The sequence below is a fragment of the Heterodontus francisci genome, chromosome 1, assembly GCF_036365525.1.
Source record: "Heterodontus francisci isolate sHetFra1 chromosome 1, sHetFra1.hap1, whole genome shotgun sequence".
NCBI lineage: Eukaryota > Metazoa > Chordata > Chondrichthyes > Heterodontiformes > Heterodontidae > Heterodontus > Heterodontus francisci.
The window spans coordinates 14,660,371-14,679,257 of NC_090371.1; the positions used below are offsets into that span (position 1 = coordinate 14,660,371).

The following is an 18,887-nucleotide window of genomic DNA, read 5'->3' on the forward strand; positions in this document are numbered from 1 at the left end:
TATCTTATCTGCCAGGGAAATCTCATGGCCCCTTTTCACCCTCCTAATTTCCTTCTTAAGTGTAGTCCTACATCCCCTATACTCCTCGAGGGACTTACTTGATCTGCCTTACTGCCTATACCTGACATATGCCTCCTTCGTTGTCCTGACCAGACCCTCAATATCCCTCGTCAACCAAGGTTCCCTAAACCTGCCAGTCTTGCCCTTTCATCTATCAGGAACATGGCAGCCTTGAACTCTTCCTATCTCACTTTTAAAAGCCTCCCACTTGCCAGACGTCCCTTCATCTGTAAACAGCCTCTCCCATTCAACTTTTGAGAGTTCCTGTCTGATGCCATTGAAATTAGCCTTCCCCCAATTTAGGACTTCAACCTGAGGACCAGCCCTATCCTTTTCCATAATTATCTTGAAGCTAATAGAGTTATGGTCACTGGTCATCCCAAAGTGCTCCTCCACTGACACATCAACCACCTGCGCATCCTCATTTCCTAAGAGGAGGTCGAGTGTAGCCCCTTCTCTAGTAGGGCCATCCACATACTGCTTCAGAAAACTATCCTGGACACATTTAACAAATTCTTCCCCATCTGATCCCTTTGCACTAAGGCAGTCCCAGTCAATATTAGGGAAGTTAAAAGCACCAATTACAACCCTATAATTCCTGCACCTATCTGTGATTTCCCTCCATATATGCTCCTCCAATTCCCTCTGACTATTGGGGGGTCTATAGTATAATCCCATCAAAGTGATCACCCCTTTCTTATTTCTAAGTTCTACCCATATGGCCTCGCTGGACATTCCCCCTGGGATATCCTCTCTAAGTACTGCCGTGATGTCCTCCCTAATCAATAGTGCAACTCCCCCTCCTCTCTTACCTCCACCTCTGTCATGCCGGAAGCATCGGTACCCCGGAACATTGAGCTGCCAGTCCTGCCCATCCCTCAACCACGTTTCCGTAATAGCTATAATATCATAATCCCATGTACCGATCCATGCTCTGAGTTAATATGCCTTACCTGTAAGGCTTCTTGCATTAAAGTAACTGCAGTTTACCCTACAAGACCTTCCACGCTCCCTGTCCTGCCCTGCTTACTGGACTTGCTTGCTTTAACCTCTACATTTGCCTCAACTATCTCATCAGAGAGACTACTACTTTGGGTCCCACGCCCCTGCAAGACTAGTTTAAACCCTCCCGAGTAGTACTAGTATTCCTGTGCTCCAATCCCCTTGCAATAAAGGCCAACATGCCATTTGCCTTAATAGCCTGCTGCACTTGCATGTTAATTTTATGCATTCCTTTGTACGAGTATCTCCAAGTCTCTCTGAACATCAACACTTCCCAGTTTCACATCTTTTAAAAATATTCTGCTTTTCTATTTTTACAAAGTGAACAACTTCAGACTTCCCTACATTATCCTCCATTTGCAATCTTGTTGCCCACTCACTTAGCCTGTCTATATCTCTTTGCAGCCTCTCTACATCTTCCCCGCAGCTTACCTTTCCACCGAGCTTTGTATCATCAGCAAACTTAGATACATTACTCTGTCTCTTCATCCAAGTCATTAATATAGAGTGTAAATAGCTGAGGCACTGATCCTTGTGGCACCTGCCTGCCAACTTGAAAATGCTCCGTTTATGCCCACTCTGCTTCCTGTCTGTTCACCAATCCTCCATCTATGCTAATATATCACCCCCAACATCATGTGCCCTTATTGTGCCTAATAATCTTTTATATGGCACCTTATCGAATGCCTTTTGAAAACCCAGGTATACTACATCTACTGGCTCCCCTTTATCTACCCTACTAGTTAAAAAAACTAATAAATTTGTCAGACAGGATCTTTCTTCAGTAAAACCATGCTGACTTGGAAAAGCATAGTATGATTAGAACAAGTGCAATGTTGAGACTTCTTTAATAATAGTTTCCAGCATCTTCCCAATGACTGATGTTAGGCTAACTGGCCTGTAGTTCCCGGTTTTCTCTCTACCTCCTTTCTTGAAAAGCGGCTGAACATTTGCCAACTTTCAATCTGACGGGACCATTCCTGAATCTAAGGAATTCTGGAAAATCATAGCCAGTGCATCCACCATCTCTGCAGCTATCTCTTTTAGAGTCTAGGATGCAAGCCATCTGGTCCTGGGGACTTGTCAGATTTTAGTCCCTCAAGTTTCTGCAATACTTTTTCTTGACTGATATCCATATCCTTAATTTCCTCACCCTTTTTTAGCCCCCAGATTACTGCCCATTTTTGGTATGAACTTGTGTCTTCTTCTGTGAAGACAGACACAAAATATTTGTTCAATATTCTCCACAGAGATGGTAGTTGAGATGGTCCCGTGAAATGTATATGAAGTATTAAATGGTACAAATAAGGAGAACCCACAACATTACATGAAGGCAAATAAGGCCAGTACAACGAAAGGACATGAACTAAAATCAGCAAAACACAAATTTATAACAGATCTTACCAAAACAATTCTTTATTTAAAGACTGATTAATTTTTGATTAATCTGATCACAGAATGGTTACAGCACAGGCAACCATTCGGCCCATTGTGTCTGCAGCGGCTCTCCGAGTGAGCAATTCACTTTGTGCCATTCCCCTGCCTTCGCCCCATAACCCTGCACATGATGAATGTAGCAGGCAAAGTGTGGAGTCAAAGACAGCAGAAGAGTTTGAGATGCAGTTGGATGTTAGGTTAGGTGAATTAAAGCACCTTGAGGCATGTGCTCAATGAGCCAATGGGTCTATTCTTGAATGTTATTTCTGACTATATATTATCAACACAACGCAAGAGTCTACAATCAGGATTTATGCATTGTGCTCAGGTATTCCCTAAAAATTATTTCATTAAGTGCACATCCAGTCAACACCAAGGGAAATGCTTTTCATCAGAAAATACAACCAGACTGCATGTTGCTATTATCACTCTTCTATAAAATAGTTTTATTGGTACTGTATAAGGAAACAGCACACAACCTGGTGTACTTTATTCATTCATGGGATGTGGACATCACTAGCTAGGCCAGCATTTATCACCCATTGCCCTTGAGCTGGTGGTGATGAGCTGCCTTCTTGAACCGCTGCTCAAAGCATGGTGGAGGCAGAATCAATCATGGCTTTCAAAAGGGTATTGGATAAGCACCTGAAGGGGAAAAAACTGCAGGGCTACAGGGAAAGGGCAGGGAAATGAAACTAGCTAAATTGCTCTTGCAGAGAGCCAGCATGGACACAACAGGCCGAATGGCCTCCTCCTGTGCTGTAACCATTCTATGGTTCTGTGATTCTAGTAAAAAAAAGTTAGCGATTGAGGGCTAAACTATACTCTGAAATTTCTTGCCCAAGGGCTCTTTTCTTTTCACCCACCATATAACAACTTACATTTATTTTGCACCTTTAACATAGTAAGCATTACAGGAGTGTCACTAAACAAAATTTGGCACTGAGCCACTTGAGGAGATATTAGGACAGATGAACAAAAGCTTGGTCAAATAGTTAGGTTTTCAGGACTGTTTTAAAGAAGGGAGATTAGAGATACAGCACTGAAACAGGCCCTTCGGCCCACCGAGTCTGTGCCGACCATCAACCACCCATTTATACTAATCCTACACTAATCCCATATTCCTACCAAACATCCCCACCTGTCCCTATATTTCCCTACCACCTACCTATACTAGTGACAATTTATAATGGCCAATTTACCTATCAACCTGCAAGTCTTTTTGGCTTGTGGGAGGAAACCGGAGCACCCGGAGAAAACCCACGCAGACACAGGGAGAACTTGCAAACTCCACACAGGCAGTACCCAGAATCGAACCCGGGTCCCTGGAGCTGTGAGGCTGCAGTGCTAACCACTGCGCCACTGTGCCGCCCTGGATGGAGTGGTTTTAAGAGGGAATTCCAGAACTTAAGGCCTAGGCAACTGAAGGCACTGTCACCAATAGCGGAGCGATGAAAACTGGGGAAGTGCTAGAGGCCAGAATTGGACGAGATTTCATTGGGTAGTAGAGCTGCAAGAGATTAGAGAGATAGAGTCATAGAGCACAGAAACAGGCCCTTTGGCCCATCGTGTCTGTGCCAGCCATCAAACACCTACCTATTCTCGTCCCATTTTCCAGCACTTATAGGATAGAGAGGGACGAAGCCATGGAGTGTGGAAACAATCTGGCCTGATCATCTTCTAAAGCTTCAAACAGTCTCACTGATAAATACCTTCAAAACAGACAGACCAAGACCAATGAACTCAAATAACTTCCTGATAACTTTTTTTAAAAAAAAGAAAAGCAGCCAAACAATATATGGGAACAGATCTCAATATTCAAAGTGAATCTGGGCTTATATTTCAGATGAGACATTAAACTGCAGTTCCATTTGCCCTCTTAGGTAGACATAAAAGATCCCTTGGCACTATTTTTAAGAGGAGCAGAAAAGGTCTCCCTGATGTCCTACCCAATAACGATCTCTCTAGCAACATTAGAAAAACAGATTATCTGTTCATGACCATATTGCTTGTGGGAGCTTGCTGTGCTTTGCTGTTTCCTACATTACAATCGTGACTACACTTCAAAAGTACTTCATTGGCTCTAAAGTGCTTGGGTACATCCTGAGGTCATCGAAGACAAGTTCTTTTTCTTTATATCTCTAACAGATATCAATCCAGTTCCCTCTTCAATATATCTACTACCCTCTCTGGGAGTCTGTTCCACAGGTATACTATCCTGTAAGGGTGGAAAAAGCTTCATATTTTCATCTCCAACACTGTAGCCAAGTTCATTGCTCAAATTCAAAGAAGGCTGCTATGACCATGTGCACCACTAATAGCATAGTGGTCTAAAGTTTTTGCTGAATCTTATGAAATAATTGCTGAATGAGAAACCATAATCCAGTAGACCAAGTTTCTACAGTAAACATGGAAAGAGAGTTGGAAATTGAAATTTTTTTCCCAACTTGCTTGGGAGCCTTCAACTCTCAAAACCCCATACTGCCAGAGTTTAGAAATAATACATTCGATTTGTGCTGCAGTTGGTAGCTCCTCCTCTGACTTGCTTTCCCTTAATTCAGGGGTTCCACTCTCCAGCGATCAACTTCCTTCAGATTACATGCCTTCAGTCGTTCTTCAATCCAGTCACTGCATCTTGATGTCTTCAGTGGGGCAATTAACTCTTTTTTCACTTCTTCCACGAGCCATATTCTATCCTGCCCCTTCAAAGCCCACTCCAAGCTTTGATGATCCCCCATCAGTGACTGATGTTTTTGGCCAGATCTCCTCTGTTATTAACTAGATCTCATAATTACCACCCAGATGTTTTGGTTTCCTGTATTTCCCCTCAAAACTATTAACCTTCAGAAAGTAAAAATATCCAGCCGATCTGAATATTGTTCATATTTGGAAGATTTTCAACTACTGGAATCTGAAGTAAATCTTGTGGTCTGATAGGTGATCCTTTCTGGGCTCAAAGCTTTCTTCCAGCTTCTCTTGCCTTTTTCTATTTTATTGATACTGCTTCTGAGCTTTCTTTTTATTCCTGCCAACCGTCAGATATCTTCGACTATCATCCGTCTCCCTCACTGACTGTATTAAAATCAAAACTCATGCATGCCTCCTACTCCACACCTCATTCTGTCCCTGCCCTCAAGACTGCGGGACTCATCACCTTCCACAGTTTTCGCTTCCCTTGACAATACACAGGCTTTTAAACCCCAAGATCCTTGTTCCAAAGAAGGGTCACTGACCCGAAACGTTAACTCTGCTTCTCTTTCCACAGATGCTGCCAGACCTGCTGAGTATTTCCAGCATTTCTTGTTTTTATTTCAAATTTCCAGCATCCACAGTATTTTGCTTTTATTTTACAACCAGGATTCTTTATCGTTCTCCATCCCTGGTCTTTTTTTTTTATTCCTTCATGGGATATGGTGTCACTGGCTAGGCTAGCATTTATTGCCCATCCCCAATTGCCGTCAAGAAGGTGGTGGTGAGCTGCCTTCTTGAACCGCTGCAGTCCATGTGAAGTAGGTAAATCCACGATGCTGTTAGGAAGTGAGTTCCAGGATTTTGACCCAGTGACAGCGAAGGAATGGCGATACAGTACCAAGTCAGGATGGGGTGCGGCTTGAAGAGAAACTTGCAGGTGGTGGTGTTCCCATGTATCAACTGCCCTTGTCCTTCTAGGTGGTAGAGGGCGCAGGTTTGGAAGGTGCTGTCTAAGGAGCCTTGGTGCATCGCTGGAGTGCATCTTGGAGATGGTACACACTGCTGCCACTGTGCGTTGGTGGTGGAGGAAGTGACTGTTTGAGGATGGGGTGCCAATCAAGCAGGCTTCTTTGTCCTGGATGGTGTTGAGCTTCTTGAGTGTTGTTGGAGCTGCACTCATCCAGACAAATGAAAGGTATTCCATCACACTCCTGATTTGTGCCTTGTAGATGGTGGACAGGCTTTTGGGAGTCAGGAGGTGAGTTACTCGTCGCAGAATTCCGAGCCTCTGACCTGCTCTTGTTGCCACTTAATTTACATGGCGACTCCAGTTCAGTTTCTGGTCAATGGTAACCCCCAGGATGTTGATCGTGGGGAATTCAGCGATGGTAATGCCATTGAATGTCAAGGGGAGATGGTTAGGTTCTCTCTTGCTTGGGAGAGTCATTGTTTGGCACTTGTGGGGCACAGATGTTACTTGGCACTTATCAACCCAAGCCTGGATATTGTCCAGGTCTTACTGCATTTCTACACGGGCTGCTTCAGTATCTGAGGAGTCACGAATGGCGTTGAACATTGTGCAATCATCAGCAAACATCCCCACTTCTGACCTTATGATTGAAGGAAAGTCATTGATCAAGCAGCTGAAGATGGTTGGGCCTAGGACACTACCCTGAGTGATGTCCTGGAGCTGAGGATGATTGACCTCCAACAACCACAACCATCTTCCTTTGCTTGGTATGACTCCAACCAGTGAAGATTTTTCCTGATTCCCATTGATTGGAGTTTTGCTAGAGCTCCTTGATGGCATACTCGGTCAAATGCTGCCTTGATGTCAAGGGCAGTCACTCTCCATTCACTTCTTGAGTTCAGCTCTTTTGTCCATGTTTGAACCAAGGCTGTAATGAGGTCAGGAGTTGAGTGGCCATGTGTGCCTTGGTTCTTCATTTTCTCAATAAAATGAACCAAATCAATAGCTTGGCATCCTTTTGGCTCAAATGTTCTGAAATAAACAATTCTATTCTAACTGATTGTACACAGAAGTACACAAATGTAGAACTGCTTGCCACCCTCAGTCCCCCCTCTTCCAATCTATAGTACACGGAATCATAGAGCACATAAGGAAGGCACTCTGCCATCAGGTTTGTGCTGGCTCTTTGAAAGAAGAATCCAATTAGTTCTACTCCGGTGCTAATTCCCTTAGCCTGACAAAGATCGTAATCTGCAGGGCTACAGACCAAATGCTGGAAGGCGAGATTAGAATAGGTGGATCGTTTTTCAGCTGGCACAGACACGATGGGCCAAATGGCCTCTTTCTGTGCCTTAAACTTTCTAAATTTTTCCCTATTCGGGTATATTTAAGAAGCTCTTTAAAACTTCTCTTTCACTAAGCTTTTGGTCACCTGTATTTCCTTATGTGGTTCAGTGTCAAATTTTGTCTGACAATGCTCTTCTGAAGCATCTTGGGATTTTTTTTTTTTTTATCATGTTCAAGGTAGTATATAGAGTTATACAGCACAGAAACAGGCCCTTCAGCCCATCGTGTCTGTGCCGGCCATCAAGCACCTAACTATTCTAATCCCATTTCCAGCACTTGGCCCATAGCCTCGTATGCTATGGTGTTTCAAGTGCTCATCTAAATACTTCCTAAATGTAGTGAGGGTTCCTGCCTCTACCACCACTTCAGGCAGTATCTTCCATATTCCAACCACCCTCTAGTTGTTATATATCAAATTTTCTTTTTTAAAGTTACTATTCAATCTGCTTCCACCATCCTTTTACACAGTGCAACAGTGCAATCCAGATTACAACAACTTGCTGCATTAAAAAATGGCTCATCTCCCCTCTGGTTCTTTTTCTAATTATTGTAGTTCACTATCCTCTGGTTACGAACCCTCCTGGCATTGGAAACAGTTTCTCCTTCTTTATTCTATCAAAGCCCTTCATAATTTTCAACACCTCTATCATATCTCTGCTTAGCCTTTTCTGCTCGGAGGAGGAAAAAAGCTCAGTACATTGCTTCATCCCTATTCGATTTATCTTGCCTTCTGCTCCTTTTTTGACTTTGGTAGGGTCCAGCACTGTAAACCTTGGCGGTTTATCCAGTTCTTGCCGTTTAACAAAGAAATGCACTCGGCGACCCCAGAGAAATATTCAGCCTCCTTGCACAGGTCTCTACGTTACAACATCCATCAGATTCCAACACACGGAAAATTATTTTTCCAGATGCGGGATAATGAAAAGCACTTGGGCTTTGGAAAATGAATTGTGCACAGAATTTCCAGCTAATGAACTGCAAATTTCATTACAAACCCACCGCACCAATGTTAGAATGAGGCTTAAAGCTGAACAGCCCTGCAAAAAACCTACTTCTCAAAGAGGGAAAGGGGAGAAGCTGCTGTACCTTGAGAGGACTGTGGGAAAATGATCGAACTTGCATTTATATAGTGCCTTTAACACAGTCAAAACATCCTAAGATGCTTCAAAGGAACGTTATCAGACAAAATTTGACACCAAGTCACAAAAGGAGATATTCGGACAGCTGACCAAAAACTTGGTCAAGGAGGTTGGTTTTAAAAAGCAACTTAAAGGAGTAAAGAGAGATAGAGTGAGGAGAGGTTTAGGGAGGGAACACCAGATCTTAGGGCCTTGGCGGTTGAAGGCACGGCCACCTACAGTGGGACAAAAGGAGTGGGGGATGCACAACAGGCCAGAACTAGCAGAGCACAGAGATCTCATGGACATTGTTGGCTGAATAAGGTGACAAAGACAGGGAAATATCTAAATAGAGAATCTTCACAGAGAAGCAACAGACTGCAGTACTGAGGGAGCACCGCACCGTCGGAGTGTCGGTTCTGAGGAAAGTTACAAGAGGTGGTCAAAAATGCCACCAACTTTAAAAAAAAGTGAGTTTTCATGAGGCCTTTAAAAGGCAGGGAGGAAGAGTAGCATGGGGCACAGGGGTCTCAGGAGGGCATTCAACAGCACATTGCCAAGATAGCTCAAGGCTCTGCATCCAATACAATACAGCTATGTGGACTGTGCTGTGAATTCAATCAGGATAACACTTCACATTAGACCCTGCATCGTTTCATCCAATAGGGGCATGGACCTCACAGCAACAGAAAGGGAAAGGGTGGAAACATTCCTTATGAAATTGCATGTTATAAATAAGAAAATACACTCCATTGCATCAAAACCACGAGAAAGAATAAGAAAACCAGAAGAACCACATGCCTGCAACCTAAGTATCAAGTTTTGTCCTGAAAGCAAACACAGCCCAGTGGATGCTGCAAAATCCACCTCACTAACATCTAGGGCCAGGTGCCCAGATCCAACATAGTCAAGTATCATTCGATCAGCCTAATCTCAACCAACAAGATGTCGTGAGCAGTGCTATCAAGTAGCCCTTACTCACCATTGCACTGCTGTTCAGTTTGGATTCTGCTAAGACCATTCAGTTCTAGATCTCAATACACCTTGGTCTAACATGGACACAAGAACTGAATTCCGCAAAATGAGTTTTAAGAGCGACTGCCCGTGACATCAAGGCAGGATGAGTGTGGCACCAAATAGCCCCAGTAAAACTGAAGTCAATGGGGTCAAGACGAAAAGTTTTCACCGACTGCAGTCACATCTGGGACAAAGGAAGATGGTTATGGGAGTTGGAAACCAATTAGCTCAGACCCAGGACATCGCTGCTCGAGTTCCTCAGGGTAAAGGCCTACTCAAGTGACAAAACAAAACCGACCCGAACCCAACGGAACCACATGGGACCCGAGCCCAATCCGGCCCGAATACCTCCATTTTCCCCCCAAGCCTGACCTGACTAGTGCAATGTACCCTTTACTTACCTTCCGACTCCCAATCTGCCGGAAGCTACAGCATGAGCGTGATACGTCATAGAGACGCTCACTGCGCAGACTCAGTTTCCCTGCTTGACGTCCTGGACTCACAGCTCAGCTAAGTTTTTAACTTTTAACACTTACCTTGCTGTGTGTAATCGACCGAGACCCAGCCCGGCTCGACCCGAGCCCGAAACCGGAAGGGCGGCCCAACCCGACACGAACCCGACACATGTTGCCGTGTCCGTGTCGGGTAACAGGCCTTTACCTCAGGGTAGTGTCCTAGGCCCAACCATCTTTAGCTCCTTCATCAATGACCTTCCCTCCATCATAAGGTAAAGTGGGTTGTTCTCTGATGATAATGGAGGGAGTAGGAGACAGTCCAGTCAGCAGGATAGACATAGCTCTCTGTAGCTGAGAGCGAGAGTCCAGAAGCCTGTGTTGCCTGCCCAGCGCCAGCAGGGCTGGAGAGACAGTGGGAAGGAAAATATCCAGTTGTCATGGTCTACGTAGGTACCAATGACATAGCTAGGACAAGGAAAGAGATTCTGCTTAAGGTATATGAACAGCTAAGGGCTAAATTAAAAAGCAGAACCACAAAGGTAATAATCTCTGGATTATTGCCTGAGCCAGGAGCAAATTGGAGTAGGGTAAATAAGATTAGGGAGTTGAATGCATGGCTCAAAGATTGGTATGGCAGAATGGGTTTCGATTCATGGAGCACAGGTATTGGAGAAAGAGGGAGCTGTACCATTGAGACAGTCTTCATCTGAACTACTGATCAGTGCTCTGGCGAGACATATAACTAGGGTAGTAGAGAGGGCTCTAAACTAAATAGTGGCGGAGGGAAATCACGCAAAGGGAGATGTGGTAAATTAAAGTGAAAGGACAAGGCGATAGAGCAAAGTAGCAATAAGAGTAAAGATAATAAGAGCATGGCAGGAAGGGACACAACATACAAACTCAAGAGTACACCTGCAGATAAGGCCAGAGTTTGCAAAAATAGTAAAACGACACAACTAAAGGCTCTGTATCTGAATGTGCGCATTCGTAACAAAACGGATGAATGAGAAATAAATATGTATGACTGATAGCCATTAAAGACATGACTGCAAGGTGACCAAGGCTGGGACCTGAATATTCAAGGGTACTTGATATTTCAGAAGGACAGGAAACTAGGAAAAGGTGGAGGGGTAGCTGTTTTCAATAAGGATGACATTAGGACAATAGGGATAGATGACCTTAGTTCTAAACATCAAGATGTAGAATCAGTTTGGGTAGAAATAAGAAGTAGCAATGGTAAGAAGTCACTTGTGGGAGGTGTTTATAGGCCCCCTATCAGTAGCTACACTGTAGGACAGAGTATACAGGAAGAAATAATGGGGGCTTGTAAGAAAGGTAAATCAATAATCATGGGCAATTTTAATCTACATATAGATTGGACCACTCAGATTGGCAAAGGTAGCCTGGAAGATGAGTTTGTAGAGCGGCACATTCTGGAGCCAACCAGACAACAGGCTATTCTAGACCCGGTAGTGTTCAATGAGACAGGATTAATCAACAATTTCACAGTAAAGGATCCTCTAGGGAGCAGTGATAACAATATAATTGAATTTCGCATTCAGTTTGAGGGTGAAAAGTGTGGGTCTAAGACTAGTGTTTTAAACTTAAATGAAGGCAATTACACAAGGGTACAAAGGGTATAAAGTGAACTGGGAAATTAGGTTAAACAGTAGGACAGTAGAGATGCAGTGGCATTTAAGGAGATATTTCATAACACACAGCAAAGATACATTCCAATGAGAAAGAAAGACTACGAGAAGGATACACCATCTCTGGCTAACTAAGGAAGTTACGTATAGTGTCAAATTGAAAGAAAAAGCGTACGATTCTGCGAAGATTAGTGTTAAGCCAGAAGATTGGACGGAATTTAGAAACCAGCAAAGAATTATGAAAAAATGAGGAGGGAAAAATTAGAGTAGGAGAGAAAGTGAGCGACAAATATAAAAACAGATATTAAGTGTATCGACAAGAATTTTAAAAGGAAAACAGTAAATAAAGTGAGCGTTGGTCCTCTAGAGTGTGTGTCTGGGAATTAATAATGGGAAATAAGGAAATGGCAGAAGTGTTGAACAGATATTTTGTGTCTGTCTTCACTGTAGAAGACACAAATAACATCCCAGAAATACTTTTAAATTAAGAGGTGAAAGAGAGGGAGGAACGTAAAAAAATTACCATCACCAGGGAAAGGGTACGGAGAAAAGTATTTGAACGAAAGGCCGACAAGTCTGCAGGACCTGATAGCCTGCATCGTAGGATCTTAAAAGAAGTAGCTGCTGAGACAGAAAATTCATTGATTATAATTTTCCAAAATTTCCTATATTCTGGAAGGTCCCATCAGATTGGAAAACAGCGAATGTAACTCCGCTATTCAAGAAAGTGGGCGGCACAGTGGCGCAGTGGTTAGCACTGCAGCCTCACAGCTCCAGGGACCCGGGTTCGATTCTGGGTACTGCCTGTGTGGAGTTTGCAAGTTCTCCCTGTGTCTGCGTGGGTTTTCTCCGGGTGCTCCGGTTTCCTCCCACAAGCCAAAAGACTTGCAGGTTGGTAGGTAAATTGGCCGTTATAAATTGTCACTAGTATAGGTAGGTGGTAGGGAAATATAGGGACAGATGGGGATGTTTGGTAGGAATATGGGATTAGTGTAGGATTAGTATAAAATGGGTGGTTGATGGTCGGCACAGATTCGGTGGGCCGAAGGGCCTGTTTCAGAGCTGTATCTCTAAAAAAAAAAAGGAAGGAGACAGAAAGCAGGAAACTACAGGCTAGTTAGCCTAACACCTGTCATAGGGAAAAAGCTAGAATCTATTATTAAGGAAGTTATAACAGGGTACTTAGAAATTCTTAATGTGGTCAGCAGAATCAACATAGTTTTGTGAAAGGGAAATGGTGTTCGACAAATTTATTAGAGTTCTTTGAGGAAGTAACAAGCAATGTGGATAAAGGGGAACATGTAGATGTGGTGTACTTGGTTTCCAAAAAGGCATTTGATAAAGTGCCACCTCATAGGTCACTACACAAAATAAGAGAACAAAGAACAAAGAAAATTACAGCACAGCAACAGGCCCTTCGGCCCTCCAAGCCTGCGCCGATCCAGATCCTCTATCTAAACATGTCGCCTATTTTCTAAGGGTCTGTATCTCTTTGCTTCCTGCCCATTCATGTATCTGTCTAGATACATCTTAAAAGACGCTATCGGGCCCGCGTCTACCACCTCCGCTGGCAACGCGTTCCAGGCACCCACCACCATCTGCGTAAAGAACTTTCCACGCATATCCCCCCTAAACTTTTCCCCTCTCACTTTGAACTCGTGACCCCTAGTAATTGAATCCCCCACTCTGGGAAAAAGCTTCTTGCTATCCACCCTGTCTATACCTCTCATGATTTTGTACACAGATGAGCATGGATAGAGTATTGGTCAGCTAACAGGAAACAAAGAGTAAGGATAAATGGGGCATTTTTAGGTTGGAAAGCTGTAACTAGTGGATTGCCACAGAAATCAGTGCCGGAGCCTCAACTATTTACAATTTACATCAATGACTTGGATGAAGCAACAGAATGTATGGTTGCTAAATTTACTGATGACACTAAGATAGGTAGGAGAGTAAATTGTGAACAGGACATTAAGATTCTTCAAAGGGATATAGATAGGTTAAGTGAGTGGGCAAAAATCTGGTAGATGGAGTATAATGTAGGAAAATGTGAATTTGTCCACTTTGGCAGGAGGAATAGAAAAGCAGTATATTATTTAAATGGAGGGAGAGTGTAGAACTCTGCTGTACAGAGGGATATGGGTGTCCTGGTACACGATTCACAAAAAGTTAGTATGCAGGTACGGCAGGTGATTAGGAAGGTAAATGTAACGTTGGTGTTTATTGCAAAGGGAATGGAACATAAAGGTAGGCAAGTTCTGCTACAGTTGTACAGGGCCTTGGTGAGATCACATCTGCAGTACTGTGTACAGTTTTGGTCTCCTTACTTAAGAAAGGATATGACTGCATAAAAAGAATTCAGAGAAGATTCACTTGACTGATTCCCAGAATGAAGGGGTTATCTTATGAGGATAGGTTGGACAGGTTGGGCCCATTTTCCATTTGAGTTGAGAAGAATGAGAGGTGATCTTATTGAAACATACAAGATCCTGAGGGGACTTGACAGAGTGGAAGGATGTTTCCCCTTATGGGAGAGACTAGAACTAGGGAGACACAGTTTAAAAAATTTGTATGTTCATATGATTCAGTGTTCAGCTCCTCAGAAAATGAAATAGTCCATGCCTGCATGCAGCAAGACCTGAACAGCAGACAGACTTGGATGGAAAGTAACACTCACATCATACAATTGCCAGGCAATGACCATCTCTAACAAGGAGGAGATTACCCAAAATATTCTATGACATTACCATCGTTGAAACTCGCACCCTCAACATCCCGGGGGTCACTAATGAACAGGAACTTAACTGGACCAGCCTAATAAAAGCTGCTGCCGCTACAGCAAGCCAGAGGCTGGGTATTACAAACAGACAAATTAGGAGCAGGAGTAGGCTATTCGGCCCCTTCGAGCCTGCTCCGCCATTTAATAAGATCACGGCTGATTTGATTGTGGCCTCGACTCCACTTTCCCGCCTACCCCAGATACTCTTTGACTTCCTTGCTGGTCAAAAATTTATCTACCTCTCCCTTAAAAATATTCAATGACCCTCCACCGCTCTCTGGGGAAGAGAGTTCCACAGACTCTCAACCTTGAGAGAAAAAATTTCTCCATCTTAAATGGGCGACCCCTTATTTTTAAACTGTGTCCCCTAGTTCGAGTCTCTCCCACAAGGGAAAACATCCTTTCAACATCCACCCTGTCAAGTCCCCTCAGGATCTTATGTTTCAATAAGATCACCTCTCATTCTTCTTAACTCCAATGGATATAGACCCAACCTGTCAAACCTTTCTTCATAAGATAAACCCCCATCCCAGGTATCAGTCGAGTAAATCTTCTCTGAACTGCCTCTAACGCATTTATATCCTTTATTAAATAAGGAGACCAAAACTTTACACAATACTCCACAATTCACGAGAATGGTTCCAGGGATGAGGAACTTCAGTTATGAAGATAGATTGGAGAAGTTAGGACTGTTTCCCTTGGAGAAGAGAAGGCTGAGGGGTGATTTGATAGAGGTATTCAAAATCATGAGGTGCCTGGGCAGAGTAGATATGGAGAAACTCTTCCCACTTGTGAAAGGATCGAGAACAAGAGGGCACAGATTTCAAGTATTTGGTAAGAGAAGCAAAAGTAACACACAAAAAAACTTTTTCACACAGCAAGTGATTAAGGTCTTGAATGCGCTGCCTGAGAGTGTGGTGGAGGCAGGTTCAACTGAAGCATTCAAAAGGGAATTAGACTGTTGTATGAGAAGCAAGAATGTGCAGGGTTATGGGGAGAAGGCAGGGGAATGGCACTAAGTGAATTGCTCTTTTGGAGAGCCGTTGCAGACACGATAGGCCGAATGACCTCCTTCTGCGCTATAACAATTCTGTGATGTGGTCTCACCAACAGCCTGTACAACTGTAGCAAAACATCCCTACTTTTACATTCAATTCCCCTTGCAATAAACAACATTCCATTTGCCTTCCTAACCATTTGCTGTATCTGCATATCAACCTTTTGTGATTCATGTACCAGGACACACAGATCCCTCTGTACCTCAGAGTTATGCAATCTCTCTCCACTTAAATAATATGCTGTTTTACTATTCTTCCTGCCAAAGTGGATAAGTTCACATTTTCCCACATTATACTCCATTTGCAAAATTTTTGCCCACTCATTTAACCTAGCTATATCTCTTTGCAGACTCCTTATATCCTCCACAACTTACTTTCCTACCTATCTTTGTGTCATCAGTATTCCTGATAAAATGCCACATAACAAGCTTGTCAACAAAGTTAAAGCCCATGGAATAAAAGGGACATTGGCAGCATGGATACGAAGCTGGCTGAATGACAGGAAACAAAGCTTAGTGGTAAATAGCTGTTTTTCAGACTGGAGAAAGGAATGTAGTGGGGTTCCTCAGGGATCTGTGTTAGGACCACCGCTTTTGTTGATCCATATTAATGACCTAGACTTGGGTGTACAGAGCACAATTTCAAAATTTGCAGATGACAAAATTTGGAAGTATTGTCAACTATGAGGAGGATAGAGATAGACTTCAAGAGGACATAGGCTGGCAGAATAGGTGGATACATGGCAGATGAAAATTAATACAGAGAAGCGTGGAGTGATACATTTTGGGAGAAATAACGAGGAGAGGAAATATAAAATAATGGATACAATTCTAAAGGGGTGCAGGAGCAGAGGAACCTAGGTATATGTGCATAAATCATTGGAAGGTGGCAGGGGAGGTTGAGAAAGCCGTCAATAAGGCATAGGGGATGCTGGACTTTAGGCATAGAGTACAAAAGCAAGGTGGTTTGGTGAACCTTCATCGAACACTGGTTTGGCCTCAACTGGAGTATTGTGTCCAATTCTGGCACCACACTTCAGCAAAAATGTGAAGGCGTTAGAGAGGGTGTAGAAAGGTTTACAAGAACGGTTCCAGGGATGAGGGACTTCAGTTATGAGGACAGATTGGAGAAGCTGCTGTTCTCCTTACAGAAGGCTGAGAGGAGATTTGATAGAGGTGTTCAAAATCATGAGTGGTCTGGACAAAGTAGCTAGGGACAAACATTGGTGAAAGGGTCAAGAACCAGAGGACATTGAGTTAAGTGGAATGGCAAAAGAACCAAAGGGAACCTTTTTTTAAAAACTCAGTGAGTGGTTAGCAGCTGGAATATACTGCCTGAGAGTGGTGGAGGCAGATTTAGTTGCGGCTTCAAAAGGGAATTGGATAATTCTATGAGGAAAAAAAAAATTACAGGGGAAAAAGGAGGAGTGGGACCAGCAGAAAGCCAGCACAGACACGAAGGGCCAAATCACCTCCTTCTGTGCTGCAACTATTGGATGATTCTGTGGCAAGTGGCTCACCTCCTGACTCCCAAAGCCTCTCCATCACCTGCAAGGGACAAGTCCGGAGTGTGATGGATTGCTCTCCATTTGCCTGGATGAAAGTATCCACCAGCTTAAACATTCACTCCCTCCACCAAAGGCGCACCATGGCTGCAGTATGCACTATCTACAGGATTTACTGCAGCAACTCATCAAGGCTTCCTCGATCGCACCTCCCAACCCCTGAAGCCAGGAAGGACAAGGGCAGCAGATGCATGGAAACGCCTTCATCTCCAAGTTCCCCTCCAAGTCACACACCACCCCAAACTGGGCATACGCCATCATTCCTTCATCATCGCTGGGATGAACTCCCAGAATACTAACAGTGTTGTGGGAGTAGCTTCCCCACAGGCAATAGTTCAGGAAGACAGCCCACCACCATATTCTGAAGGGCAAGCAGGGATAGGCAATAAAATACTGGACCTGCCAGCGACTCACACATCCTGAGAAATATAAAAAAAACTCCCACTGTTGCCTGTTAATTACAATCATAGAGGCTTAGCTACAGCGCCTTTGTGTTTGCAAATCACTATAATTTCCTTCATTACATTAATTTGTTTTGAACCACAGCACTACCAGCCAGTCACACAATGAGGAGCATTCTTTTTTAGCCCTTTTATAAATAAAAAGTTGTAAGATCAGAAAACATGCATCACAAATAAATCCCTCAGCCAATCTAATCTTCATTATTCAACTTGCCTTACAGTTCCTACATCACGTATCCCACTTCACTCAATGGTTAATTTTCCTGGAAACTCTCAGGTCCGACCACATATCTTCATGGAAAGGTGTGTACTTCCATCCTCTTGGATGCATTCTCCATTTCCACTTCAACCCATTTATTTTTAACAAATTGTGCAAGTAAACTTGGAGCACACAAGACTGGCAGAGCTGAAGCTGAGCAACATGACGCCCCTGACAGCCAGCGATCACAAATAGCAGAAAATCAAAGCAAAGGCTACAATTTACCTTTTAGTCTTCAGCTGTTCTCGTAATTTACTGTACATCTCCAGTACTAAAAAAAAAAGAGAAACATGTCAGAAACTATAACAGCTGCTTTGTAATTTATTTATTTTTGTCACAAGAGGTGCCATTTTCTAACTCGATGCTTTGTTTCCATAAAGTTTTGATACTGCACTTTTATTTCTCTTGAGCATTGTACTTACGCTCATGTATTTGGTTATTCCTCTGGTCAGCCGAATACCTGAACACATAACCACCAATTACCATACCAGGGACTTCCAAGCCAAGCTAGCAAGGATATACAATTAGAGTTTCTATCTGCGTAATACCGAGTGCAGATTCTTGCTTCTGCACTTGCTTCAGCCCAGAGAACTTACAGATTGGGAAGAACCAAGTCTTAGGGATCCCCACATGTCCAGCAGCATTGCTGAAGTAACACCGCCTACCAGTGTAGAGCCTTCATAAGTTTCCTGTTTATCCAGCTAAAATCACTCTACAGGTTACAGCATTGGCTCGTGGAGTTAACTGGAGCAAAATAGCAAGAATGCAAGCTCTCAGTGAAGGTCCGTCTCTCCAGATCCTATCAAGGTATCAGGCTGACCAACCAATTTTCAAGATAACGGAACAGCTTGGGAATCAGATTACCCAATCCTCTGCCGACTAACAGCTCGGTTCCAATTCCCCATCATGAACTTCCTATTTCGGAGCAGAGTCAATCCCAAAGAAACATTCCTTCCCAAAGAAGATTAATTGGCTAACAAGAGACCTTAAGCAGGGAGGTAATCTCTCTAAATATGGAGT

General features: G+C 43.4%; 1 protein-coding gene across 3 annotated transcripts in view; it reads right to left on the reverse strand.

Moving 5' to 3' along the window:
* The window catches only part of LOC137367890 (exocyst complex component 6B), a 755,392-nt gene that overhangs the window by 645,454 nt on the left and 91,051 nt on the right, over positions 1 to 18,887 (reverse strand). For all 3 annotated transcript variants that reach the window (XM_068028681.1, XM_068028683.1, XM_068028682.1), the window contains exon 5: positions 18,093 to 18,138. In XM_068028681.1, coding sequence (XP_067884782.1) covers positions 18,093 to 18,138 — 46 coding nt within the window. The remainder of the gene's footprint in view (positions 1 to 18,092; positions 18,139 to 18,887) is intronic.